Source organism: Scardinius erythrophthalmus (genome assembly GCF_964197995.2).
Source record: "Scardinius erythrophthalmus genome assembly, chromosome: 21".
In the NCBI taxonomy this organism is placed as follows: Eukaryota; Metazoa; Chordata; class Actinopteri; order Cypriniformes; family Leuciscidae; genus Scardinius; species Scardinius erythrophthalmus.
The window spans coordinates 30,838,877-30,865,058 of NC_138241.1; the positions used below are offsets into that span (position 1 = coordinate 30,838,877).

Below are 26,182 nucleotides of genomic sequence, written 5' to 3' on the forward strand. Positions count from 1 at the left end.
GTTAGTTAACATGAACTAAGAACACTTCTACAGCATTTATTAATCGTAGTTAATGTTCATTTCAACATTTAATAATACATGATTAAAATCAAAGGTTGTATTTGTTAACATTAATTAATGCACTGTGAACTAACATGAACAAACAATGAACAGCTGGATTTGTATTATTGCTAACATTAACAACGATTAATAAATGTTGTAAGACATGTATTCCTCATTGTTAGTTCATGTTAGTTAATACATTAACTTATGTTAACAAATGAGACCATATTGTAAAGTGAACTTTAGAGTGCTTTTTGACCCATTTAAGGAGGTCTTACATGCATCTTTACATGTAATTTCATAATTACTTCTATTGTCTTTGAAATTAAATTGAATGCATGTATATAGTAAACTTTAATGTCATTTCTTGTGTAACTTTAAATTTAATATTGATATTGAATAACACTATAGTTAAAATTACATAAAAGAGGTAGGCCTACTTTAAATAGTAATAATATTTCACAATATTACTAATTTTACTGTATTATATAGTCTTGTATAATATACAGCCTTGGAGAGCAGATAAATATTACTAAAACCAAACTTTAACAGTAGATAAAGTACTTGAAAATGTATACTGCATGAGAATGCATTGTTTGTTGAAGAGTGTTATTTCCAAAGAATCAATGTCAAACTGCTGGATAATTCCTATAATTACAGTATTACGAACTTGCAGCTATTTGAAAAGTTAGTATATGAAACACTTGCAACATGCTCAACTCTATAGACTGGAGGAATGACCAGTAAAGCACACAGACAGAGTGTCGTTAACTCTCATTACCAGTAGATGGCAGCAGAGTGCATTAAGCACACGTGCTCTCTTTCTATAGGCTTTCTCTCTGGACTTCCTGTGTATTTTTAAAAATTAATAAAAAATAAAATAAAAAAACACACATCAGATGCTTGTGATTCATAAACAAATTATAGTTTACCACTCATAGTTTATAAAATGTTTTAATTCTTGCACATGGGACTCATTCTTATTAGACGTCAGCAGGCTTAAATCAGGTAGGCCTAATGAATGAAGATGGATGGCTTAATTATTATGTCTTTGTTATTGTAAGTGCCATAAAGAAGGTGTACACGCATATAACACTAATTATTAGCAAACTGACAATATTAAACAAAAGTAAAACAATTTAGGTGTAGGCTGTAATTTCTACTATGAGATGCCTAAATGGCTTTCTAGTAATTGGTTCTCAAGCCCAAGATAATCCTATTTGAAAATGCCCTCAAGGTATTCTTGTCTTTGTGAGATGCCTGTGCAAGTACTGGTTTATGAAAGGTGTCTGCTGCATTGTAGGACAAATGGGTGAGGCCAACAACTCTGAAGAGACTCGGTGCTTTACCGGATGGATATAGCCACAATAGATCTTGATGTTGGCATATTTTACTAGTTTGGAAGATGACAATATGCCAGTATTTAGGCTGTCACTCGTGTGTGTCTGTGTGTGTGTGTGTGTGTGTGTGTGTGTGTGTGTGTGTGTGTGTGTGTGTGTGTGTGTGTGTGTGTGTGTGTCTGTGTGTATATATACTTTAGAGTGCTTTTTATACCCACAAAAGTAACTACTTTCTTTGTACTGTACTGACAAGCAATTATTATAAACTAAAATATACTTTAATGTCATTTCTTTTGACGCTTATGTATTGTAATTATACATTTGAAACAATGAAGTATATTAACTTAAAATATAATAACTTTAAATGGAATTGCGAATAACACACTACAGTTAAAATAATGATCAAGTACTTTACATGTGCTTTATATGTTAATCAAGACATGAAAATAAGTGTACTACTTTAAAACATGACAAAAGATTATTATACATAATGATTTAAAATGTACTTTATTTTGACATTATTACAAAGTGCATTTTTAAAAGTGTACTTAAAAAGAATAGTTCACACAAAAATCCTCAAGTTGTTCCAAACCTGTATGATTTTCTTATTCTGCTGAACACAAAAGAAGATATTTTGAAGAATGTTGGTATAACCAAACAGTTGATGGACCCCATTGACTTCCATAGAATGGAAAACAAATCGGTTTGGTTACCGACAGCAGAGGAAAGAAACTCATACAGGTTTGGAACAACTTGAGGGTGAGTTACAGAATTTATTATTATTTTTTTTAAGGGTGAACTATCCCTAGGAATCATAGTCCTGAAAGTGCACTCTCTTAAGTACACTCAAGTGGCCTTTTATTTGATTAATATTATATTATCTGCAACTGCAAGTACTGTTTTCTGAAAATATACTTTGAATATTTGAAGTAAGCACACGCACATTCAGTAGAATTAAGCACATCTTTTTCACAGGGGGGCTCTTATGCTAAAGGGAAGAGTGCAAGATAATAGCGGCTTCTTCAGGATTTACCTCTGGAATTTTAATCCTGCTAATGTATTACAGTGGGGGGTTTGGACTTCAGCACAGACACGGTCTTTAGGGCAGAAAGGTTTTCTTATCTAGAGGAGGAGTGATTCGATCAGTAATTCAGCTGCTAATGATGCTTGTGTAATCCACATGTGTTTGTGTAATCCATGCAAGATAAATCGCTGAATTAGAACAACTTTAAGGTCTTTTGTTGCATGCTTGAGTTTTGCTAAATTATTAGGTGTTTTTCGCCGCCGTCATGGAAACATCAGTAATGCTCCCTATTCAGATGGGACAGGAGGGAGAGTGAAACTGCTAGTAATTGTGAGGGAACAGATCTTTGCTGGTATCCTCCCAGGGTGTGAGACATTGTGTGGTCTGTGTGTTTACTCCTGCCTCAGGCATCGGTGTGTGGGGTTGCTCAGACTATTTCTTTTTTGTAACCATTCTCTAAGTTGTGTCTGATAAGATACAAAAAGCAATTGCGACTAATCATGTAATGGCAGATTAGCACCTGCTAACACCGTCGTTTCTTGGGATAAAATATTTTGGATGTGCTTTATAGACTAAACGAATTTAGGCTGGAAGCAGGATCAGTCTCGAGACGTTTTTTTATATAGTCTGAGATACGGTTTGAGCATCAGTATCCATTTATGCTATACAGTGGTAAGAGAGAATTGTGTAAGGGTTAAAGAGTTTACAAAAAAAGAAAAGAAAATTCTGTCATCTTTAATCATACTCATGTCGTTTCCAACATGTATGACTGTGAAACACAATTTTTGGTTGAACTATCCTTGTGAAAGAAGAACATTGTTGTGTATTATGCCATGCTGTTACATTTTTCAAAAGAGCACAATACTTTAAATATATATATATATCAGTATATATTAGTGTTTAATGAAAGCTAATGCTATTGTAATTCAATGAAAATAAATTATTGATTAAATTGATACTAAATGTAATCAACTTTAGACCTCTAGAGGGATTTTTTGGGCCATAAAAAAGTTACTGCCTTAAATTAAGTACAATCAACTTGGATGTTTAGGTCATTTCAACTTAAATTACATTAAACTCACATTATATAAGTTGAATCTTGTATAACTTTTAAAAAGGTTGAAAACTTAACTTATTTTGATGAGTTAAAGCAAATTGTAAAAACATGTTGTCATATGTTTTTACAGTGTATGCAATTTCATAATTTTCATTGAAATATGGCTAAAGTCTAATGTACTGACAATAATTTATTGTAAACTAAAATATACTTGAATCAAATTTTCTGTATTTAAACGCATTTGTAATGATCAGGTTGCAAATTAGTACATTCACTTTAAAAGTAATATCAAATAATGTTCAAGTGCTTTACATGTGCTTTAGTACGTTAGCACAACAAAACTTTTAATTTGACATTGTTATAAAATATTATAAAAAGTGTGAAACAGTCATAAAAGTACTCTTTAAGTAAACATAAGTGTGATTTATTCAATTAACATTTTATTATGTTCAAGTATAAGTTTTAAAAAACATACTTTTAAGATATGATGTGCACATTCAGTGCAATGAAGCACACTTCTTTTCCAAATAGGTTTCCCTTTAAGTGTGAATGTAAAATACTCTCTGTAAAAATCTCTGTTCTGAATGATAATACTTAGTTTATAGTTTCATTTTACTTCACAAAAGAAATGCAAAGATATCATTACGATACACCAGATCATTTTAGAAAGATTCCATTGAGTAGAAGAGAGCGTTTTCTCATTTTCAGTATCAAATTTTATTGATGAACTTTCACAATTACAGGCAGATTTCAAACGTTCATTAAATATACTTATCATTTGCCAAGTCGTGCAAACAGGTCATGAAACAAGTATTATTGAGACAAGAGAGGCTCCGTCTGTCTTTGATCAATTTGTCTTGTTAATAAGTCTGGAGAGTGAGCCTGGCAGACTTTAATTTTTTTAATCCTCAGTTGGAACATAGTATAAAAAGACATGACATTTCTTCAGTCTATCTGTCTGTCTGTTTTTATTTTCAATACTAATTATTATAACAAAGGCAACCTGTTCAGGCTTCAATTACGTTTATCCAATTTTCAGTTTTAATTTCGTCTTAGTGCCCCATGACATGAATTCACTGTACGGCAGACTGAAAAAATGATCAAAACCTAATTTAACCAGCGACCTCCAACAGTATATGCAATTATCCAATTGGGGCCGCTGTTCTTGATATAAAATGCCATACCATCCCGACTGTCTTTATGTAAGTGTTAATAATAAGCTTTTCATTATTTCAAAATTAGTCAGCCTTTGTGTTACAAGTTTAATGATTTTCTGTTCCTGTAGTTCTTTAAGGGTAGTTCACAGTTACAAAAGTATTCGATTTTATATAGATGGACAACAGTTGTGTTAAATTTGTAAACCCCCAACTCTATTTTCACAAGCTTCATTTATTCACCTTTATCTTCTTTTATGAAAATTATATAACGTCAGAAAACTGAATTAATATTGAAAAGAAGTGTGATCTGTTACGTCATTTCATTTAGTGAACTGTGGAAAAATTTGTGAATGAGTCTTAAGAGACAAATACAGAATATAACAATGCCTATCCGAATGTATCTGAAAGTATCCAAATGTGTGGTTGTTGTTTTTTGTCTCACTTCAAGGTAATAGAGCCATCTCTGCTCTTTTGCATGGCGTCATGCTTGAATAAAGGCCACATGCTTCAACACTCTTTGAGTCATTGTTTGGGTGCAGTGCTTGGTTGAAAATGGATTAAGATGGAGTCTGTGCTGTGCAATGGGATAAATACAGAAGTCAACATTTGAAGTGGATCAAAAAAGTTAATCAAAGTAAGTTGTCCTAAGGCAAGAACGGGTATTGTTTTCAAAATTCATGTATAAATTTCATGATTTGATCCACTTCAAATTTTGACTACTAAATATCTCAAACGTAAGATACTGTAATAATATAATACTGACGAAACAGATTTGGCAAAAGCTCTTTGTGTTTACACTTTAGAGAACGTCAAATGTTTCCATTTACAATGTGTTTTTGCAGCAGTGAGCAATGTAGCCAATCACAGACATGTTTGTTGATCTCTTGAACCAATCAGGGCCGTTTAATTTAGCCAGGATCCTGTCGCTGGTCAAAACGCGAGTTTTTTTAGTATTGAGACAAGTGACGGCTTTTTAGGGATTATAAAGGGAGCGGAATTTCTAGGCTATATAATTCATTTAGAATTTGAATAAAAGTTTTGTTTTTCATGCTGCTTAGACTAGAGGACCGACTCTGCAAATTTTCGGAAGTGACATCAATGATCTTGCAATAATTAAGTGATAAACACATCACGGGACAAAAGTACCCTATGTCAGGATAGATAGGCTACGCATTAAGCAAATGCCGACAGGTTAACAGATTTTTTTTTTAATGTTCATATCGATATTCTATATTATAAAATTCTATTCTAATTTTTTGTAAAAGTAACGACTTGTAAAAAATCTTAAATGTCTCACTTTACATTGCTATTCTTGTTATGGTGGAACCGTTGCTCACACGTTACTGTACTTCATAGAGAACCCTTACTAATTTCAGAAGCACCCTCAGTGATTTGATTCTGAAACCGGGCCTGATTGTTTGAACTTGCATTGGATTCTCAGATTTTGATAGCATATGGTTTCAGGATTATAGCAGGTCAAGTCCTTTGTAAATGTGTTTTCTTTTCAGTCCATATCTGTTTTGAGAGGTAAACATAAGGGACCAGATGATATTTACCCTCCAGTGAGATATTGATTTGGAGTGCTGAGCGTGGATCATCAGTGTGAGCTCACACCATTACCTCACATGGACAGACCCTGCTTTTACTTTGTGAGAAGATTCATTTTAATATGATGCCTCACCCAAATCCTGTTTCAAATGCTGATCCACCATACCAGAAGCTGTAATTATATATCATTGTCTCACTCACTATTGTTTAATTTCACTGCATTGTTTGTTTTTATTACACTAAACATCATATTTACATGCATCCAAACTGGTTTTACTCGCACTGTAGGCAACATAATGCATGGTAAAAAAAAGAAAGTAAAAGGCAGTTGACAAGTTGTTCCATATATCATATTCTGTATTTTTTAACATAAGCGAAGTGTGTGTGTGTGTGTTTCAGGTATTCCTTATGTGGGGACATTTCGATGGCAATACCAGAGATCATTTAAAAATTTTGACCAACAACTTATAAATCATACAGAATGATGTGTTTTGAAAATGTAAAACAGAGTTTTCTGTGGTGGGTTTAGGGGTAGGGTTTAGAGTTTGTACAGTATAAAAATAATTATGTCTATGGAAAGTCCACATAAAACATGGAAACCCAACGTGTGTGTGTGTGTGTGTGCTATCTAATGTAGTGTAATGTAATTTTGCCAAAGAAAAGTTTTTGTCCTGTATTTCATATGATGCATGTCTATTTTTGCAGCACATGCATTTCCCTTTATAAAGGAGAATATGTATTCATTATTTTATATATAATAGACAGAGCTGTAAACATCTACAAGAACATCTATATCTCTGTCTCCAGCTCTCCCGCGCTGTCACTTCTGTTGTATAATGTTGCCATGGATCTGAGGTTGCGTTGCTATGGTGTCACGTCGAGGCCAATGTCACGAGCGAATCGTTCAGATAGCGAGTGGTATTTTCTTTCAAAGCATGGGTTATTCATAAAAACAAATAATCATTTATTTTATTTTTAATGAGACAAAGCAGGCTACACCAGAAAAAGCTTGTTTTATAACAACTGCACTCTTACATACATTATATTACAGTCATAGACTCCATTTTTTCAGAACACCACACAAATCTATTTACTCAATGGCTTTTTAGTTAATTCTTTAAAAAAAAGTCCTAATTTTCAGAGTTTTTTCTTCTGTACCTCTTTTTCTTTTCATCTGAAACTACTCACTGCTAGGTTTCGTCTTGTCATCTTACAACAACCTTTGACCTCTGACCTTAGGCGAATGGAATTCACAACAAAGATTAAAATTCCGTGAGGAGGTACATCCGCTCGTGAGGAACATGCTCCTCTCATCATTAAAATACTACATTTCCAAGATATGTTTGTCACATACAATACAGAGTCCGTTATGTACACCGCCTCGCCTGTACCAATGCTGAGAGCAGGTATTCTGTTCGCTTTTGCAAGGTCTTCCCGTGAGTGCAGTGGAAGTGTTTAGGTCCTCTTTTGTCTCTAATCATGCAGCGGACAAAAGCTTTTAAACAGTTGGTCGGTTCAGCGACAAAGTCTCGACGTGTTTTCGCACGAGTTCTTTGAGGCCTGGTCCATTGTGAGGCTCTTTTCCTCTTGAAGCTTATTCCTATTCTGTCCTTTCAGCAACCATAACAAGTTCATTGCGGGGTGATAATGCCTTGGAGTCAGATGTGGGGTTGGCTAGACAAGGGCTTGAAGTTCGGGTCGGGGTTTTTTCGAGCGCTTGACGCCGGGACTTCATACTGGCCGGTCCACAGCGTACTGGCAGGGGCTTAAGTTGGACACAGGGTTCTGCACGGTCGGGTAAGCGAAGTTGGCGTGCTGTTTGGCCTTGAGCCGGAGGCTGGCCAGACTGGAGTTACAGGTGTCTCTGTACATGTACGGGCTGGCCGTGGTGGCATAAGGGCAGGCGGCTGCTGACACCGCCGCAGAATTGAGGGTGGGGCTGTTCAGGTTGTTCAGGTTTCCCAGGTTATTGAGGCCTGAGCCCGGCACCCCTGCCACCGCCGAGGGCACCATTGAGGAGGCCATGTTCATGGAGGGGATGGAGCTGGGCGGGGAGAACATTGGCTGGGAGGACAGTGGGCTTACATTCATGGAGTTAAAGAAAGGAAAGCTTTTGGCTGATAAGGGGCTGCTGGCCAGGCTCTTAGTTGCCCAGTTGTTGTATGAGTAGCCCGAGTACATGTCTTCGTACGGCTGCATGAGTCCGTTGAACTGGGCGCCGAAGCCATTCTTACACAGCTCGGCTTGCTGGTTCCTCTCTCGCTTTCTCCATTTGGCGCGGCGGTTTTTAAACCACACCTGTTTAAAAGACAACGAGGGAAGAGTTAGCACAGTCGGAACATCGTTTGTCAGTGTAATTCAGGGCAATGGGTTACACTTATTTTAAGGTGTCATTGTTACAGTGTAATCATATATTTAAGTTCTGAGTAATAATAATTAACTACATGTACTTACTATAGGGTTAGGGTAGGATTAGGATTTGGTTTAGGGTTAATTGCATGTAATTATGCAGAATTTACTGTTATTACTATGGTAAGTACATGTAACATATGTAACAAGGACACTGTAAAATAAAGTGTTACCCACTTTATTTTAAGGTGTCATTGTTACAGTGTAATTATATATTAAAGTACTGAGTAATATTAAGCAACTACATGTACTTACTATAGGGTTAGGGTAGGGTTATGATTTGGTTGAGGGTTAGTTCAGTTGCATGTAATTATGCACCATTTACTGTTAATGCTATGGTAAGTACATGTAACATATGTAACAAACACTGTAAAATAAAGTGTTACACATGTTACATGTGGCTACTGTGGTAATAACTAAATTATGCATAATTGCATGCAACTCACCCTAAAGGTGATGATACACAGGGCAACTCTTTGAGCAATGTTGCCGTCAATGGGCAACCAGATGAGACACAGGGCCCACGACCGATCTAAATTATCCAGATATAAATGTATTGCCCATTTTCAATGGGAAAGTGCCCAAGCAACAATCGCTCGGCTAGATTGCCCAGGAACATTGCTCAAAAAGTTGCCCTGTGTATCATCACCTTAAGACAGAACCTAATCCTACCCTAACCCTATAGTAAGTACATGTAGTTAATTATTATTACTGTGCTAAAATGTACAGTATGTACACTACACTGTAACATGGACCCCTTAAAATAAAGTGTAACCCAAAAATGTAACTTTGAATGCCATATCCTTTATCACTCTAATGTAGGAAAGAGCTCAAAAGAACTTTAATATTCAGATTTTTTAAACACTCCTTCTCGTGAGATTTAAACAATAAAAAAGTTCTGCCAGGCAGAATTTAAGTGCTTCATTTATTAAACTAATTTATTCTCTTATTATGAGTTTCCCCAGTGGGAAATGTCATTAAAGAGCTTCCCTCACATTTAGTCAATTTTATATCCTATTTTTAGGGGATATTGGATGGATTAAAGTTTTAATGTGAAAAATTTAAATGAATATATTTCATTTAGCTCTCTGAGAAATTATAAAGCTGTTTTCTTGTCGATCTTTTCCCCATGAAAGTGTTCACCGACTGTAATTAGTAAAGGAAAATAAGAAAACAAGAGCTCCTTTTTTTAAATATCAGGTTTTATTAATGTAAATAACGTCCTTTATATACAATATGTAAATCATTTCTTTTAAAAGTAACATCCATAAGAAGCAGAGACAAATTACTTCGCCTTCCTCATAACATATTTTTGAAGTTAGTAACTTAAAGAAATATGATAAATACAAGCAATCATGGGTTTTATGATTCCAGTTAATACTTTATCACTTCTGAGAAGGATTGTTTCCACATATTTCAAAAATAATCTCACAGTGATCGTACATTGCCGGATTTGTGCTTGTGTTGTAGTTGTGTTTTCTGGGAATATTTAATGACATATTTTATCCAGCATTCTGTAAATGATACCAGTTTATATTGGGAGAGAGGGAATACCCTTCTCTGTGAATGTTCCACTGACACTTTGGCAATGGTGTTTAAGGCCTTCCAAAATAACTGAATGTCAAATGTAGTTCAATGATCGGTGTGTTCCTTCTCTAAATGTTTGGCATGCATATAATGGTACGAAACTTGGTAAAGGTTTTGGCACATGCTATGTGAACAAAAACAAAAATCATGGACATGATTCGAAAAGGTTAAATGGTCCTGAGAAAATAGTAACACTTTGACTCAATAAATGGGAAACAAATATTTATAGTAAAACATATTTTGGAGAACATACATTTCATATAAAAATATAAAATATGTTTTAAGTTTACATCTGTGCTCCAAAGCATTCAAGATTTATGACAGTTTAAGTTTATGCTCGAAAAAAGTTTCTGCAACTAAATATACTGCAAACTACTGCATAAATATATTTTAGTACCATAAAATCCCCTAAAAATACAAAATATTTAATAAAACATTATATGTAAGAGGTTATTTTGTATTGTTATTGTGTTGCATTTATTGTTTATGGATCCAATGTACTGTATTGCCAATGTAAATGCACATCGAGTCCAAGACAAATTTCCCCTTGCGGATAATAAAATGTATTTCAATTCCATTTCAATTTCAATTTCAAAACCAGCAGTGGCAGCATCAAATGGAGAAGAAACCTTCACAGTCATGGTGGTCCATTTTTAAAGTATCCTGGGTCAAGCTGGCATTAGGTCAGGGCCATGATTTAGGGTTTGTGTGTTTATTAGGAGCACATACTCTATCAATTGCATAAATCAAAATGACAGCAGAAGCATGCGGAATATGTGACAAGGTTCCAGCTGGGATTACTGACATACATGCACAGTTCAGGAGGCCACTGATAGACATTAGGAAAGGAGTATCTCTACCTCTGTTGTTCTTTCAAAATAACAACCAAGACTGTATGCTATGTGACCTTTCCTCTGGCCAACGTGAATTTGATCCATTAGATGTGCGCCAGACAAGGAGGTAGCGATTGTATTGTCATCCATCAGAATGGAAGCCCACCTGCTCTCTTTGTGTGCTTCACCGATCAAACTTCGGCTTTTTGTTGGGAACGGAAGGTCACAAACCTTTTCTAGATTCTTCTAAACAAACTATTGTTCATGTTACATCGCCGATCTCAATATAGCAGTTTTCTGGTAACAGAAAAAATGCCACAGCCAATACCAAAGCCGATGTCTTGTGTTTAAGTGTTCCTGAAAATACTGGAATAACCCAGGCCATAACTATAATTTATGTCCCATGGTTCAAAAGGAAGCCCTTTCATTTCACACAGTATCCAAATGCACCACAGTGACAGAATGAACACTCTTAGAAAATATGTTCAAAGTTTTTCCTGACTCAATTTTTAAAGAGCCATTTATGCCTAAAAGGTTTTATATAAGGAGAAATGTCTTTTTTGACCAAAAAGTTTGACATTTTTGTGTTTTTACTTCATCTGAATGGTACAACATATGGTAAAGTTTTGGCACTTAAAAAAAATCATGGACATGATTTAAAGAGGCGGTCCCGAAAAAAAAAAAAAAACAGTCACACTTTTACTCCTCATGGTCAAAAATGACACATGTGGAAATTAATGGGAAACTAATTTAGTTATTAACCTAAAATTTGGAACACAAGTTGTTTGGATTTATGGCTGTGATTTTCTCTCAGTTTTAGAGTAAGAAAAACTTTTTTGGGAAAATATATATTTCATATAAAAATTAAAAATAGTATTTTGTGCATTTTTCAATACACAACAATAAACTTTAATAACAATAAAAACTTTCAACTTAGGGGGTTGAATGAACACCAGAGTGTTAAATGATTGCATTATACTAATGTAATGTGAGTTATTTCAATTTTTCTAGTGATAAAGTATATTTACGAGCTGTTTAATGTAAGTAGAATTTAAAATGAAAAATCGATTAAAAACTAAATTAATTAAAATCTGTATAACTATGATCCCATGATGGAAACCTCTAAGAGATTCTATATATGAAGCACCTGACAGAACCTTATAACCTTTTCTTCTAAGAGTCAGCATGTCCACTCACAGTCATTTTGATTATTACATCGACAATTGTTTTTGAACCCCATAGAGCCATATACGGATTAACCATATGAGCAACTGGGCAAGTGAACCACGCCCAGGGGGGCACCACGCAAATATTATTTTTTCTTTTAAAAAAAGCGATTCATTCTCAAACGTGTTTCTAGCCTAGGCCTATATATACCCTTTCATCAGAATGTTCTAAATTCCCTAAATGTTTTGTTGAAAGTTTATTTTCACTATTTTAGGTTTTTTATACGATTTTGTATACTTGAGCTAACATTGATGTAACCTTCTGTTGTCATATAAGTTTATTAATATGAATTACTTTTGAGTAAAATAATAAAAATAATAACTGAATGTAAATTTTCACATGAAACATATTTTATTTATATATTCTTAGTGGTTATGGGGGGATGGGGGGGAGGGCATTCTAGGTTTCAATGCCGAAAGTTGGGTTGACGTCAACATCCAACTTCAGACTGACGTCAACATCCGACGTCGGACAGACTTTTGGGATTTTGGTTGAAAATGAAAGTTGGGTTGACATCAGAATCACTCTTGGTGTCAGTGCCCAGGGCCACCAAAGAGTCTTAATCCGCCACTGCACAGAGCCCTACCTATCCACAGTGGTTTAGTTTGTCAGGGACACGTACCCGTACTCTTGCTTCTGTGAGGTTGGTCCACACAGCGATCTCCTCTCGTGTGCTCATGTCAGGATAACGGTTTCTCTGAAAGGTGGCTTCGAGTTCCTGGAGCTGCTGGCTGGTAAAGTGTGTCCTTTGCCGGCGCTGTTTTTTCTTTAGAGAGCCGTCCTCTGGGTTCGACTCATCTGTGTGGTTCTGATGGGACTTCTCTGTATCTGTATGGGTCAGAGGCAAAAGCATTAATTAAACCGATACATATACGGTTAAGTCCCACAATTATCATGCTTACTTAATCGTAAAAATTTTGATGCGACTGATTAGCAACTTATTCGGGTTTACAGTGCTAAATACAAAGGGCCTTAGCTTCTGTTTGCCTTGAAAGCAAGATCAAGATAAACTGCAGGGCCCAAAGTGTTTTTGTATGTGTGATGAAAATCCTCCCTCTGTGGTGTAGAGTTCTGCAAATTGCAAATTGAAGACCCCACAGAAAGGGCTAAATTAGCCGGACACATAATCCTGGGATCAGCTATTAGTGACAGGGCAGGTTTGGGGCTGTTTGGCAAGAGCTTAACTCTCTAGGAGCAGTTCTAACTAATCAGCAAGCTTTCCAGGGCCTCTAGGAAAACCAATAAGACATCATGCTGCCATCTGTCAGTGCACAGATACCCTTTAACTCCACAACAGCACCTTAAACACAAGTCCCACCAAAATAAAACTTGAGAGTAACAACATTATAATAATTGTATTTAAGATGAATTGAATAAGTGTTCAATTAAATGAATGTATTGTAATCAACGAAATTTGGGTTTGCATGGTGTCCTTTCAGTGGTATAGGCCGTGTATACTAAAGAGAGGATCCCGATACCGCTCATTTTCATCAGTCGCTGTGTTGTATTACTGTCAACGCTTTAAATGCATAGATTTATCGTCAGTTGTAATTAGGTTGGTGTTTAGTCTGAATATAATATCGCGGAAATATTTTTGTCCATCAACGAGATATGGATTTATAAGTGCCGTCAGAAGCTGTTGACTGAAATTAAACGTTTACCATTCGTTCAATTTTTTTGTGTGTGTGATTGTGAACATATTTAGTAGCCACCCCCCCCCCCCCCCAAAAAAAAATCATTAAAATTAAATATAGTCAAATTCATATCTTATTTAGTATTTTTTTTTAATCCCCAATGTTGTTCAGAGTGACTTTAATTTCATGTTTGTAGCCATGTTTTTAAATGAACACATTTACCTTAAAAACAATAGCTAATGGTGATAATAATAATAATACAAATAATACATTTTCATACTATTCAATTAAATACAGTGTAAGGATCGCCTATTAATGAAGATTTAACATCTTTTTTTATTACAAAGCATGCACTTTTCAGAAATGCGATAGGCTATACTGCTTCTGAAAGAGTAAAAATAGGCAACATGGTCTATAAATAATTTAACAGCTTAATATAATGTGTGTTTTTATTTATTTTATTATTATTATTATTATTATTATTTTGTTGAATTGATCCTAAGTGGGAAAATATGTTTTCCCATTGGCGGTAAAAAACATTCTTCTTCGTTATTTAGGCTATATTATGGAACGTTGGCTATCCGTTTTATGAGATCTGAATTTCTAAAAAAAGATTAACTTTCCATAATCAATCAACCTGGGGCGATTTTTCCGGTTAGTGATGTTTTGGCCTATCTGCTGATGGAAATTGGAATAAAACTTAAAATGCTGTGCGAATACAGACACACGTTTGGCAGTTTTCAGTGTAATGGCTACACCTCCCAATGGATATGGCTATTCAACATTGTAAAACAAAACAAAAAAAAACGTAAACAATAAAATCGCTTTCCTCATATAACGTTAATGCATTTTTAGGTTACATTTAGCCTAACCTAATTTTTGCAAATGCGCGCTGACACTGTAAAACTGTAACGCGTCAGGCTTTATAAGCCTAATAACTGTAGCTAATTTAAGCAACAATACATAGACGCCTTTTCTTAGTTTGTTTAGGATTAGACCTACATAATCTTCTGTCGTGCAATGATGTGCATATCGTCTTCAGACCTTTTGCTCTTTTCGCAGGTGTTTAGGTTTATTCGCATTGGCTATACTGACTGTCATTTGGATATCAAATTTGAGGCACAGGAATGAATAATTTATGCTCCGTTCCTTCAGCACGTGATTGGCTAGCCGGGATGTTCTCCTTCAAATGGCGACTGTCATCAGTGTAGCTACACAGTGCACATATAAAGACTGTCTGTAAAAGGTGGATTCAAATGACCCAAGATTATTCAAAACTACAACCAAAAGATGCGGAGGTGTTATTACTAGCCCAATTCAACCTGAACACAGTGTGTCATAAATAGGCCTACCCAACAGAACGTGTTCATAGGTAAGCATTAAATCATGCACTGAATTTGGACTGTCTACCAGAAAACTGAAATATGAGGGTTTGCGTTCAACAAACAAGATAGCAAATTCAGTACATAGCCTATAAACAGATTTGACTTTAAAATGAAGTAAGCGTGATAAAAATGGATTTTTGTGTATTGATGATTAAACATGTACTGACCACTGTTGTCCTGGCCTTTGCATCCCGGCTCGTGCTGAGGAGTCCCGGAGTCAGACAGAGACAGTGCCGGGCTTCGGGCCTCACTGTCCGCTAGAAGGTTAAAATCCATCACCTCGACTGCCAGGCTCTGTGAACAGCACAGGGTCATATTTACATGAGTGCTGATATACACAAGCTCAAGCTAATATGATACTGCATTGTTTGCTCAGATTCACTACATGGGACGGCAGCTCATTCTGATTTGTGATTTTGAAATAAAAGACACAAATCCCCTTTTATTCTTACATTCGTAATGTGCTTGTTATCATTAGATTTCCTTAAACAGACCTATAGTAGGTTATTTTCACGACTGATCAGTGTCGCTTAGGAATAGTCTATCAAAAAAAAAAAAAAGGTTACACCGTTACAGTGTAGCCTAATTATAAATTTAAGAATTGAGCGATAATTAACGACATGTAGGCTACTTACTGTAGGGTTAGGATTAGGGTTTGGTTTAGGGTTATTGCATGTAATTATGCCTAATTTATAGTTAGGCTATTACTATAGTAAATACATGTAACGTGTAACAAGGGCACATTAAAATAAAGTGTTACCACAAAATGATACACGTTAAACGTGATACAGTTCATAATTTTAATAATGTAGCAATTCAAAAAGTTGAATTGCTGCATTAAAAGTTGGTGGCAAAATCACAACCTGCAGCGATAAGTTCATTACAATGTTTCAACAACCTTGGATATTATTTATGATGAAAACATTTTTAGTAAGAACCCATTTAACAGAATAGAAATTATTGCAATGTTGGGTTAAAAGGATGGAAACAAAGATATTTTTCAACGCTGTACGACATAATGATGAAAAATATTTTTACACTCCGATACATTTTAAACAAACATTATAGTATTTTAATGAAGTTAAATTAGGTCTATAAACTAAACAATGATTTTGTCAATGCTTTCGCTAAATAGCCAGGCCTTTTTTAGGCCTATTTTTTATTGTTAATTGCTTTTGATAATATTTTCCTGCGCAAAAAGTACAAGCGAAACAGAGATGAAAAAATTAAATCTAACCCCCCAAAATAAATAAGACATAAACCTAAATAAATACCCCCCCCCCCCCCCTGCTAGAATAAATCAGAACAGCTACGAGACCGAATGTGCAATAAGCATCATTTGCATGTTTCATCATATCAAATGAGATGTAGTAATAAAAGCCAGCGCATTTGCTTTGTGTTGCAAATCTCCAAGTTGTCAGGTATGGGTTCATCCGTTTACGGGACTGTAAGGCTACTCTTTACGTCTGAAAACGTTTTGGACTAGACACCGATCAATCAAAGTTCAAAATAACGTGAACCAAAAGCTTTAAATAGCAGCCTCGTAATAGAGCCTAAAATAACATGTCGTTTATTTATGTAACAGCAGCAAGACCCCAGAGATATAGAAACATAATCACTCTCTTTGGAATCTGTTATGTGACTGGATGAAGCCAACGGCACCGAAACTCGCGCGCCGAGGAGAGTTTGCGGAACTGAACGCCAACAGGCTATAGCCTACACAACATGTGATTTTCTCTCTTTTTATTTCCTGCTGGGTTTCACCTCTCTTGAAGGATTCATAGACTATTAGAGGTGTGAAGGTTTGACTGATAGGCTATAACCTCGTAAATTTACACTTCAAATAAAAATAAAATAATAATTGTACATTCTCATTTTTCTTCACATCTTAGAACTCCAAAATAGCCTATTCTCTTGATTGAATTATTTTCTGTTGCCGTTTTAAATTAATATTCAAAGTAATGATGAACTCACACAAAAACACGATACTCAAACTTATGGTTTCTCATTTTCCAACATCAATAAAAATGGAAAACATTTTACCAGTTAAAGATTACGCAAATATGTTTAATATTCGTTTTTAGCCAATGAGTCACATAAATGTTTCCAAAGAGCGCGTAATTCGTAAATTTCTACGTTTCCAAAATCATCGTAATCAAAACATTCGTAAATAAACGAACGCATCGGACAACTACACTTGACTTGTGCAACTTCAGCAGATCTTTCTCCTTGCTTTCACAGGGCAATAAATATACTTGCAAGTTGCATTCAATTAGAATCTATAGCCTATACGAGAAAATATAAGTGGTTAAACAACGAATTTAGAACGATATCTGCGCATGCCACTTGATAAGACTGCTTTACATGACAGATCACAATGCAGAATGTGGGCCTACTTTGATTAACAAAACTAATTGCTATAAAAAGATAATATACTCTTTAAAATTAGAGGTTTATTTATTTCACATATATTATTCTGACTCTGTTTCAATAAACATTTTTTTAATCAAAAGAAGAATAAGCTAAATGAGCGCCCTTGTTTACTATCGCCACATTCTTCCATCAGTGACATTGTCCTAATGTGTGTACCGTGGTGTTTTTGAAAATAAGAAATATGCTTAATAACTTTTCAGATCCATGTCCATAAACTTGCTGAGGGAAAGTTTTGACCAGTTCAGCACCATATAGACCCGACAGCTCCGTATACGGACAAGTTTGCAAATCAGGCATTTCTCAATGTTATATAACGTGAATTGGTGATGATGACCGACTTTTCCATCATTAGAACTTATTGAGTAATTAACAATAGCGTCTCATTACGGTCCAGCCAGGTTAATCTATTAATCAGTTAGTGGAATGTTACACTTTTTGTTTTTCTTTCTTTCTTTCTTTCTTTCTTTCTTTCTTTCTTTCTTTCTTTCTTTCTTTCTTTCTTTCTTTCTTTCTTTCTTTCTTTCTTTCTTTCTTTCTTTCTTTCTTTCTTTCTTTCTTTCTTTCTTTCTTTCTTCATGTACAATCAATAAAGGCTGGCTTGGAATCCTCCATCCATTAGAAGAATAGTGAAAATTCAGGAAGTGATCCGTATTCATGAGGTGACAGACCCTTCTCTAGGGAGATTTTCAGTGGTGATAAATAACAGACCAACATTTTAGCATCACTGATTATGAACTTTTTCTACCAAAACATTACTAAGCATTACTAAGTCCCTAATTAGGTTTTGTTAGATAACAACAACTAGGCTTAGGCCTATAGGCTATAGATGCAACGAATCCTTAAAGAAAAAAAACATTTGGATAACAAAGCAGGGTGTCCTGTTAAAACATAATGATTTGTTGTAGTGTGCACAGGACAGCATGCCGTTTGATTTGACATATTTTTGTCTTGTGCTGTCTGTGGTGTAATTTGGCCTATAAATGAAATGAACCAATTAGCGTTCATTCATTAATCAAGATTTGATTTGCTATATGTTCTAGCACTACACTTTTACTTTCTTACTCCACTTTATTTATCAAACAAAAGGTCAATTTTTAAGCTACAATATCCTCTCTATAGTCACTTTTATCTTTAATCTAATAAACAATTGAGGTAACTTGCCTTGTAAATGCAGCTGGTTTGTGGGGAGGCTATCACGAGAAAGCAGAATTACAGTCAGAAACATACTTCAACATGATAAATGGTTATCTGTCAGGCAGGCTGCTCAGATGCTGTTTCTTTTGCTATAGCTTTGTTTCCAATGTTATAGGTGACCTAAGCTGGTTATTTCATCCAGAGAAAGGTGTCAATGAAACCCCCCACCCCAGCCAGGACTTGTGACATTATAACATTTCAAAGTCTATCAAGGGTCCTGTAAGGATTGTGGGCCAACGAGGCTGATAGATTTCTTAAATGTATAAAATGGAGAGACCAAATGGGAAAGTGACCTGGCTTTTCTGACTTTGCCTATCCTATATAATCAATTGTTCAAATTAATGTTCAAAAGTTTTTTCTTTTCCAATAGGGCTAAAATGCACTAATAATAATAATTTTGTAGGCTAGATCTTCTGTGTAATAAAGTTTGGCTCAAACTTTATGTATCTCTTAGGAGGCACACACATTTGATGAGAAATTTATGCTGCCTTTGAGATATTGGTACTGACATGGCTCTGGGAATTCTTGTCAGTGAGGAGGCAGTTTATTTATATACACGACATCGATCTCATTAAAATATATATATCTAATAAGAGAAGAGATAATAGAGGTAAATCCTCTCGTTTTTCAGAAGATTGCTGGGTCCATCTGTTGGTTCGACAGCATACATTTCCACGGGCTGCTGCATTATCTCAGGAATTATTCATAAACGCGTTTAGAATTAATTCCTTGGATTAAGAGTTGATTAAGATGTGTGTCACTTTGCTGTCTGAGAACTTATTAAGGGCCCACTCGAGCCGGCGGCAGATGGAATTTCTACCCAATGTTTGTAGATGTTAATTTCTCCCCTCCTAACACCCATTTGCATTTGGCTGTGTATGTCAAAGCGCGGCTTTCCCTGCACGCACAGCTCCGAAAATCCGTGTAGGAGATGCTCATCTCACTCACTATAAGATCGGGCATGTTTATTACATTACGCGCTACGCACGCGCTATTCGACTGAGATAGCCTAATGTTTTTGGTAATGAAATTATGAAACATCACATCCACAAATATTCTTGATATTTGTTTGTTAGCAAAATGTAAAGAAAATAAGGGCTAGGATTATAACTTGGATGTTTAAGTCATTTCAATTTAAAGTAGGCTAAACTGGCTTAAAAATGTGTTTAATGTTGTAGGCTATAACATAAAAAAGTTCAAATTGCGTAATTTATTTTGATGAGTTAAAGCAATGTAAAAACATAGGCTATGTTGTCATAACTTATTGATCATATAGGCTAGTTTTTTTTACAGTGATATGGCCGCAGCTGAAGCCGAAGTACACAGGCTTGTTTGTGTTTGTGTATTATATCCCCACTGAAAGCAACATGAGAAGACATGACCAAACACAAGCGTCACGCACTGTTCTGCCTGTGTGGTTTAACCACACACATATGAACTGTTTTGATTGTTTTTAGGTATTAGCTATTTTGTTTAAACGATATTTAGCGGTTATTATTGACTTTTGAACGCTTGTTGTATAGGGTAGGCCTATTTATCGTTTCTAATTAAAAAAAAAATCGTTGAAATAAAAACAAGCATTAGTCATAAACAAGAGACCTAGGCCTATTTAATTATAGGCTACACTGAAATAAAATACAACTTAGACTAAATAAATAGGCTAAACGAAATGGAGCCTATCCAATTCATTTTTGTTTTTTGATACACTGGCAAAAATATTTCGGTCGATCTTGTTTGACTATTTGGCCGCATGTAAATTTAGATAAACAGGTGCGTTTGCTTGAGTATTTTTATAGGCTATTTTACATTTTCAGAAATGCCCCCAAACACTGGCTGAAGTAGGCTAATGTAGCCAATAGAAATTGTTGCATGTCATTGTTCCTTTATTCCAATTTTATAAAGCGAGCTGTTTTAAAATATTACCTGAATATTTTTTATTCGTTTTTATACGAAATAACTGAGCTCAGTGCGCGCGGGTATCTTGGCTTTGGAGCACATGCCTATCAGTTTGTATAGGCTATATTGCATTAATATTTTGACTTATAATATTTTGACTTATAGATAGGCTATAGCCTAACAATCCCGGAAAAACGTGGTTAAATGATATGCAGCAATATATATCGAGGTTTTATTAGGACACTATTGTAGTTTTTGTAATAGGCTACAATGTAAGTTAAACACAATTGTCATAAAATATGTAGGCTAACAAAAGTTTTACTAACCGCCGCCAAATCGGCTAACTTAACTCACAATCAATATAATCTTTTCGTTTAAAATACAATTAATTAAAAACATTATCTAAAAAGCCTTCCACAAGCCAGCGTTTAACTGCAAATAATTAATAATAATAATAAAAAAATAGGGTTTAAATCAAAATGATCCCGAATGCATATAGGCTCTTAATGAAAGGGATTGTGGTATCAAGTTAATAAATCGCTTCTGATCATCTAGGGTTAGCCTATTATTTAAAATATTGTCGAATAAATCAATATATAGCCTAACCGTAGGCTATAATATTAACAAAGCACTATGACCTGACACGATATTGCATATTTTAAAGTTAAAGAGTAGCCTGCATGTTGTAGGCTACTGAGGTTTGTACATTTCGGCACATCCGGACATCATCACATCAACTTCAGCCCGATGATAAACGACGCTCGCTCGTCCAGTGTTTCTTCTCAGTCGCCGATCAAAACGGATCTTCATCTCTACGGCTTTGGAGCGCATGCCATATCAGCAAAATGTGCTGCGATCTATTTAGTCTGACACGACAGGTAGGTTAGCCTATATTTTTTAGAGACTGGAAGGAGACAACATCCCCACAACTCCTCCATCGCACGAGAGCATCAGCACCACAGTGATTTTTTGTCATGCATCTACTCACATGAATCCCGGTCTAGTGGAGGTAATCCTCGAAAAATGTACAACTCTTGCGTACAACGCGTGTTAGCTGCTTTTCTGAAACGATGCAGTCGTAAGGTAGAAAGTTCCTTAGTTTGGGCAAATGAAAAGAGACAGTTTCCCCTTTCTCTCTCTCGTGTTGCCTGTCATAAGTTTGTAGAGGAGAGTGAAGGCTCGATCCCCATGCAGAGGGGAACTGACTTTATGCTAAATATCTCGTGCGACAGGTCCGCGGCAGGAATGAATGCCCACCCCTCTCTCTCTCTCTCTCTCTCTCTCTCTCTCTCTCTCTCTCTCTCTCTCTCTCTCTCTCTCTCTCTCTCTCTCTCTCTCTCTCTCTCTCTCTCTCTCTCTCTCTCTCTCTCTCTCTCTCTCTCTCTCTCTCTCTCTCTCCTCTCCCACGCTCTTTTTCAGTCTCTCACACATGCGCTCGCTAAACATACGCAGAGTAAATCAAGGCTTCAGTCAGTCACCCTGAGCTATACCTTCCACAGTTTCTCCAAAACCTTAGTTTTAAACATGAACGTTCATAGATTAGTTAATTCAGTTAGTTCTGTTGTCTAAATAGAATATTTTTCTCAACTCCACAGGACGTTTCCTCAAACACTCTTAAAATAAAGGGTTTTAGCTGGCATTCATGGTTCCATAAAGAACCTAAAACAATCCCTTTCAAATGGACAAAAGGTTCTTTATATTGGAAAAGCCTCTTCAGATTATTACAAGACATATTAGGGCCTACTAAGAAATTTGGTTCTCTGAAAGGTTCTTCATGCCATCTTTTGGAACCTTAGGATTTTTTTAAGCGTTACCTACCTATCGATCTATCCATATAGCCTACAGTATTCATCTAGCCTATATTTCAGTAAAGAATATAGCCTAGCCTACTGTAGGCCTAGCCTTGAACAAAAAAAAAAAGATTAAATAAAAATAAAACCATGCCTAAGTCAGTTGTAGGCTAGTTTAAAGCAGATGTGTGCAGATAGGATTCTCTCTTGAGGACATTCAGGGGGTTTAATACTAATCGACCCATAATTTTCGTCAGTTTTGCGTGCAACTCCAAGACTATAACCTATTATTTAAAGTTACTTTGCATTTTCGTAACGTTTCTTTATCACGCAAATGTACGTAGCCTAATGCACGTCTCTTTATATTCAAAGAGAAAACAGACACCTCATAATTAAAAAAATAAAAACGAAATAACTGTTTCATGGTTCAGCACCTTGTGGGCTCTATAGAAATGCTGATATTCTTTGACTCTGAAGATGTAGCCTATATGTTTGTTGCACAGCCTATTTCTGCTTATGTTTCTTTGATACACAACATGACGTTATAGATTATCGATATATTTCATAACCCACCTGCAGTCAAACAATAGCTAATGTTACTGCCCTGCTTGAGCAAAGTTCTTGAATGTGGATATGAACTTTTGTGCATCATTCCTTATAATTATTTTAATCACCAGGTATATGCTATTCCTGTTAGCAAACACCTTCATATTCCTTCTCAACTGGTTTGCAGCACTGACATAAGTTTCTGTATTGACGTGTATTCATTTCGGTCCTGTGTTTATGTACTGAACGCCTCAGTCGTGCCTCTTTCGTCATCAGTGTAATTCAACCAACCCTGTTCGGATGTGATTTCACCAAAGAGCCGCCCCATTTTAAACACGAGCCCGAGAATATATTAATGTCACGACAGTGATACACAGTTTTATTGGCTTTGAAATATATAAACACGTAAAACTAGCCGTTTAAAAGTAAGCTAATGATTTGTGATTGCTTCGAAATAACGACATAATCTATTTTAAAAACACGGGAAGTAAGACCCTAGAGTCAGAAGACCATTGGCTGAAACAGCTGTCAGTTGACAGGAAGTATCAAGTTAGTGTGCGCCTACACCATTTCCACGTCAGTAAGTTTGCCTGTGGTGGAGATTACCTACCGGTGACAGAATATCTGTCTAGTGATTTAACAGAAAAACAGCAGGGCATGACAACTCTACGTGGAACTGTCTAAAATGTAAGCCTTTATTCAACGCAGTCATCGCTGCATTATTACTTGTCTGTACGCGTTTGGCCGCCTGCTAAACTAGTTAGCCAAACGAGTGGAAATGAATCTGAACGCCATTTTGGATTCGCTGCTACAGAGTCGACAGCAATGTTTTCATGTTTTTCTGTTTTCTGACAGACGCGTGCACGCAGAAAGAGACACAAGCTCTTATAAAACAAAACGAGGTCTCATTTCACACGTTTATTTGTGCAGTTTAGCAGCAGTAGTTAGCATGACAAACCAATTTCTAGCTTGTTGACAGGTTGGTTGGATGCATCATCAGCTCTGTTGATTATTCATAAGTCTTTTGTTTTTCTCATTCATAGTCGCATCTCGAAGTAGAAGATATATGGGAGATATATGATCATATTGTGATCATTTGCTGGTCGCTTAACACGGTGTACTTTGCCATTGACAAGCTTTGCTAGCAAGCTCGCTAAGCTCATTGGCCTACTGATCAATTCAGCTATAATCAATTCCCACTCGTCAACCTTTGTACATCGTACAGCGCAGTGAGACAGACTGTTTGTTATCATAAGATGCTGTTATTACTAATACTGTTCAAGATAATGGATCTATTGCTGTGTACCGGATGGCTGTCACGAAGATGTGCTATAGCATCATAATGCTGGTTGTTAGGAACTTACGTGGCCATCATCACTGAATGACCCGGGCCCTCTTGTAAGAGAGCAGTCAAGTTGTGCTTCTTTAGATGGGTTGATGTTTATGCTCAGATATTTGACTTTAGAGTTACATAACTTCTCTTCATTATGCATAGGTTCAGAGGAGGATGCTGTATGTACTAACTTACACAGTAGATGCAGCTGAGTTTACAGACATTGGACTTAAATGCTCTTTAACCCTGTAAAAGTGTTTTTTTGAGTATCATTTAGCTCATGTGGTATGATATAAGAGAATATGAAACTCATTATGGAACCCTTTTTTTATTCAAAGGCCCAAACTGAGCTAAAATATTCAATTTTGTGCAGTTGCTGATATTTATATGACTAAATTCTGATAGCTTGTAATGTAAAACCAATGAGATTTTTATAACCATATAGAGGACTTCTTTCATAAAATGCAACAATCAGTTGACAGACTAGATAATATTTAAATGCTTAGTTTTATCATCAAAGCTCTGTGGTTTTATTTTGGGGGGCAAAACATGTAATGCAATACAATGATGATTGAGAGATGTACAAATAAATGTTCCTCAAAAGCTTAGTAATACTCATATTTTAACATGACTTTTCTAATAAAAATGATGTATGGATAATTTAGTAAACCTAAGTTGCTTCAGTCAAGTGTTCATTTTGAAATATTATTAACAATGTAGAAGTAATTCTTGTACTTCATAAAATCAGTAAAGATTTCATAGCAAAAAGATGTGTAGCTGATGTAGATGATAACCTGAAGCTGGACAGTTTTAGAGTCATACTAAGAGTTCTTCTACTTGCAAAAAAAATAAGTTTTTGTATAGCAGGTTTTTCAGTAAAGTTCTGCTCATGCTTGCCTGTTCTCTTTCGTGGCTTATTGTGTGTGAAATGGTCAAATACACACACACACAAACACACACACCCACACACACTAGGGCTGCCCCTGACTAAAGATTTGTCTAGTCAACTAGTAGACTGAGATGGCAGAAAGCGCACCCTGTTAGTTTTCTTTATTTTACAAAAGCACTGTTGTTATTGTGAGTGTACGCAAATAAAAGTAGACACTTTACAGTTTCAAATGTTATCTAACTCTTATCCATATGACCAAAAAATAAGAGTATTCTAAGTTCTTTCCGCTGTTAGCAGGAAAAAAATTATTGCACCGCGATTACTCTGGAAACACTTGTATATGCGTCAGTAATAGCACATATTTATGCAGGTTAACTTGCTAACGTTAGGCTACTACTTGCATGTTTCAAGTGATAAGCCATAATTAGGTCGATTAATGATAGGCGAACGTTTGGATTTCCTGTGTCGACATAAATCACCACAAGGACCAACCATGTTACGATCTGTCCACTTCGCCACTTCCTGTGGATTTATTTTTCTGTGACTAACCAACTAATTAAAATTTGGTCAACTAAGCCTTTTCCTACTCTTCGACTAATGTTTGGTTTATCAGTAAAATAAGGTCTGTGGTAAACATAACTTGACGATACTTGAACATTTTGCTCTGCAACATCAACTGCACACGTTCACATCCCAAACATTCTTATCTAGCCTATATACTTAGATCAAGGTGACCACTGGTGAATTAGTATTTCTGGGTTTTGACGTCATCCCTGCACCACTCTGTTGTGAATCCCATAATACCATGGGTTTGATGGGTTTAAGTTTAAACCTACCATTTGCGAGTCTTTCTGCATA

The 26,182-nt window shown here is 35.8% G+C and overlaps 2 protein-coding genes across 2 annotated transcripts in view; one reads left to right on the forward strand and one right to left on the reverse strand.

Moving 5' to 3' along the window:
* Positions 1–7,129: 7,129 nt before the first annotated feature.
* Positions 7,130–22,018, reverse strand: pitx3 (paired-like homeodomain 3). The gene is made up of 4 exons (XM_081350847.1): positions 21,755–22,018; positions 15,411–15,537; positions 12,847–13,052; positions 7,130–8,466 (listed from the first exon to the last, which is right to left on the reverse strand). Exons 2-4 carry the CDS (start codon positions 15,517–15,519, stop codon positions 7,900–7,902), a joined length of 882 nt encoding a protein of 293 aa, XP_081206973.1. The 5' UTR covers positions 15,520–15,537; positions 21,755–22,018; the 3' UTR covers positions 7,130–7,899.
* The window catches only part of gbf1 (golgi brefeldin A resistant guanine nucleotide exchange factor 1), a gene marked incomplete at its 5' end in the record, with an annotated part of 80,007 nt that continues 75,579 nt past the window's right edge, over positions 21,755–26,182 (forward strand). Inside the window, one exon of the mRNA XM_081351624.1 lies at positions 21,755–21,775. Coding sequence (XP_081207750.1) covers positions 21,755–21,775 — 21 coding nt within the window. The remainder of the gene's footprint in view (positions 21,776–26,182) is intronic.

What these genes read in the sequence shown, in the direction of transcription:
- pitx3 (XM_081350847.1), bottom strand. Translation starts at nt 15,519, where the DNA reads ATGGATTTTAACCTTCTAGCGGACAGTGAGGCCCGAAGCCCGGCACTG. An exon ending in CAAAGGCCAGGACAACAGTG is followed by an intron (nt 13,053 to 15,410) that starts GTCAGTACATGT and finishes TGACCCATACAG; the next exon opens with ATACAGAGAAGTCCCATCAG. An exon ending in TCACAGAAGCAAGAGTACGG is followed by an intron (nt 8,467 to 12,846) that starts GTACGTGTCCCT and finishes TCTTTTAAACAG; the next exon opens with GTGTGGTTTAAAAACCGCCG.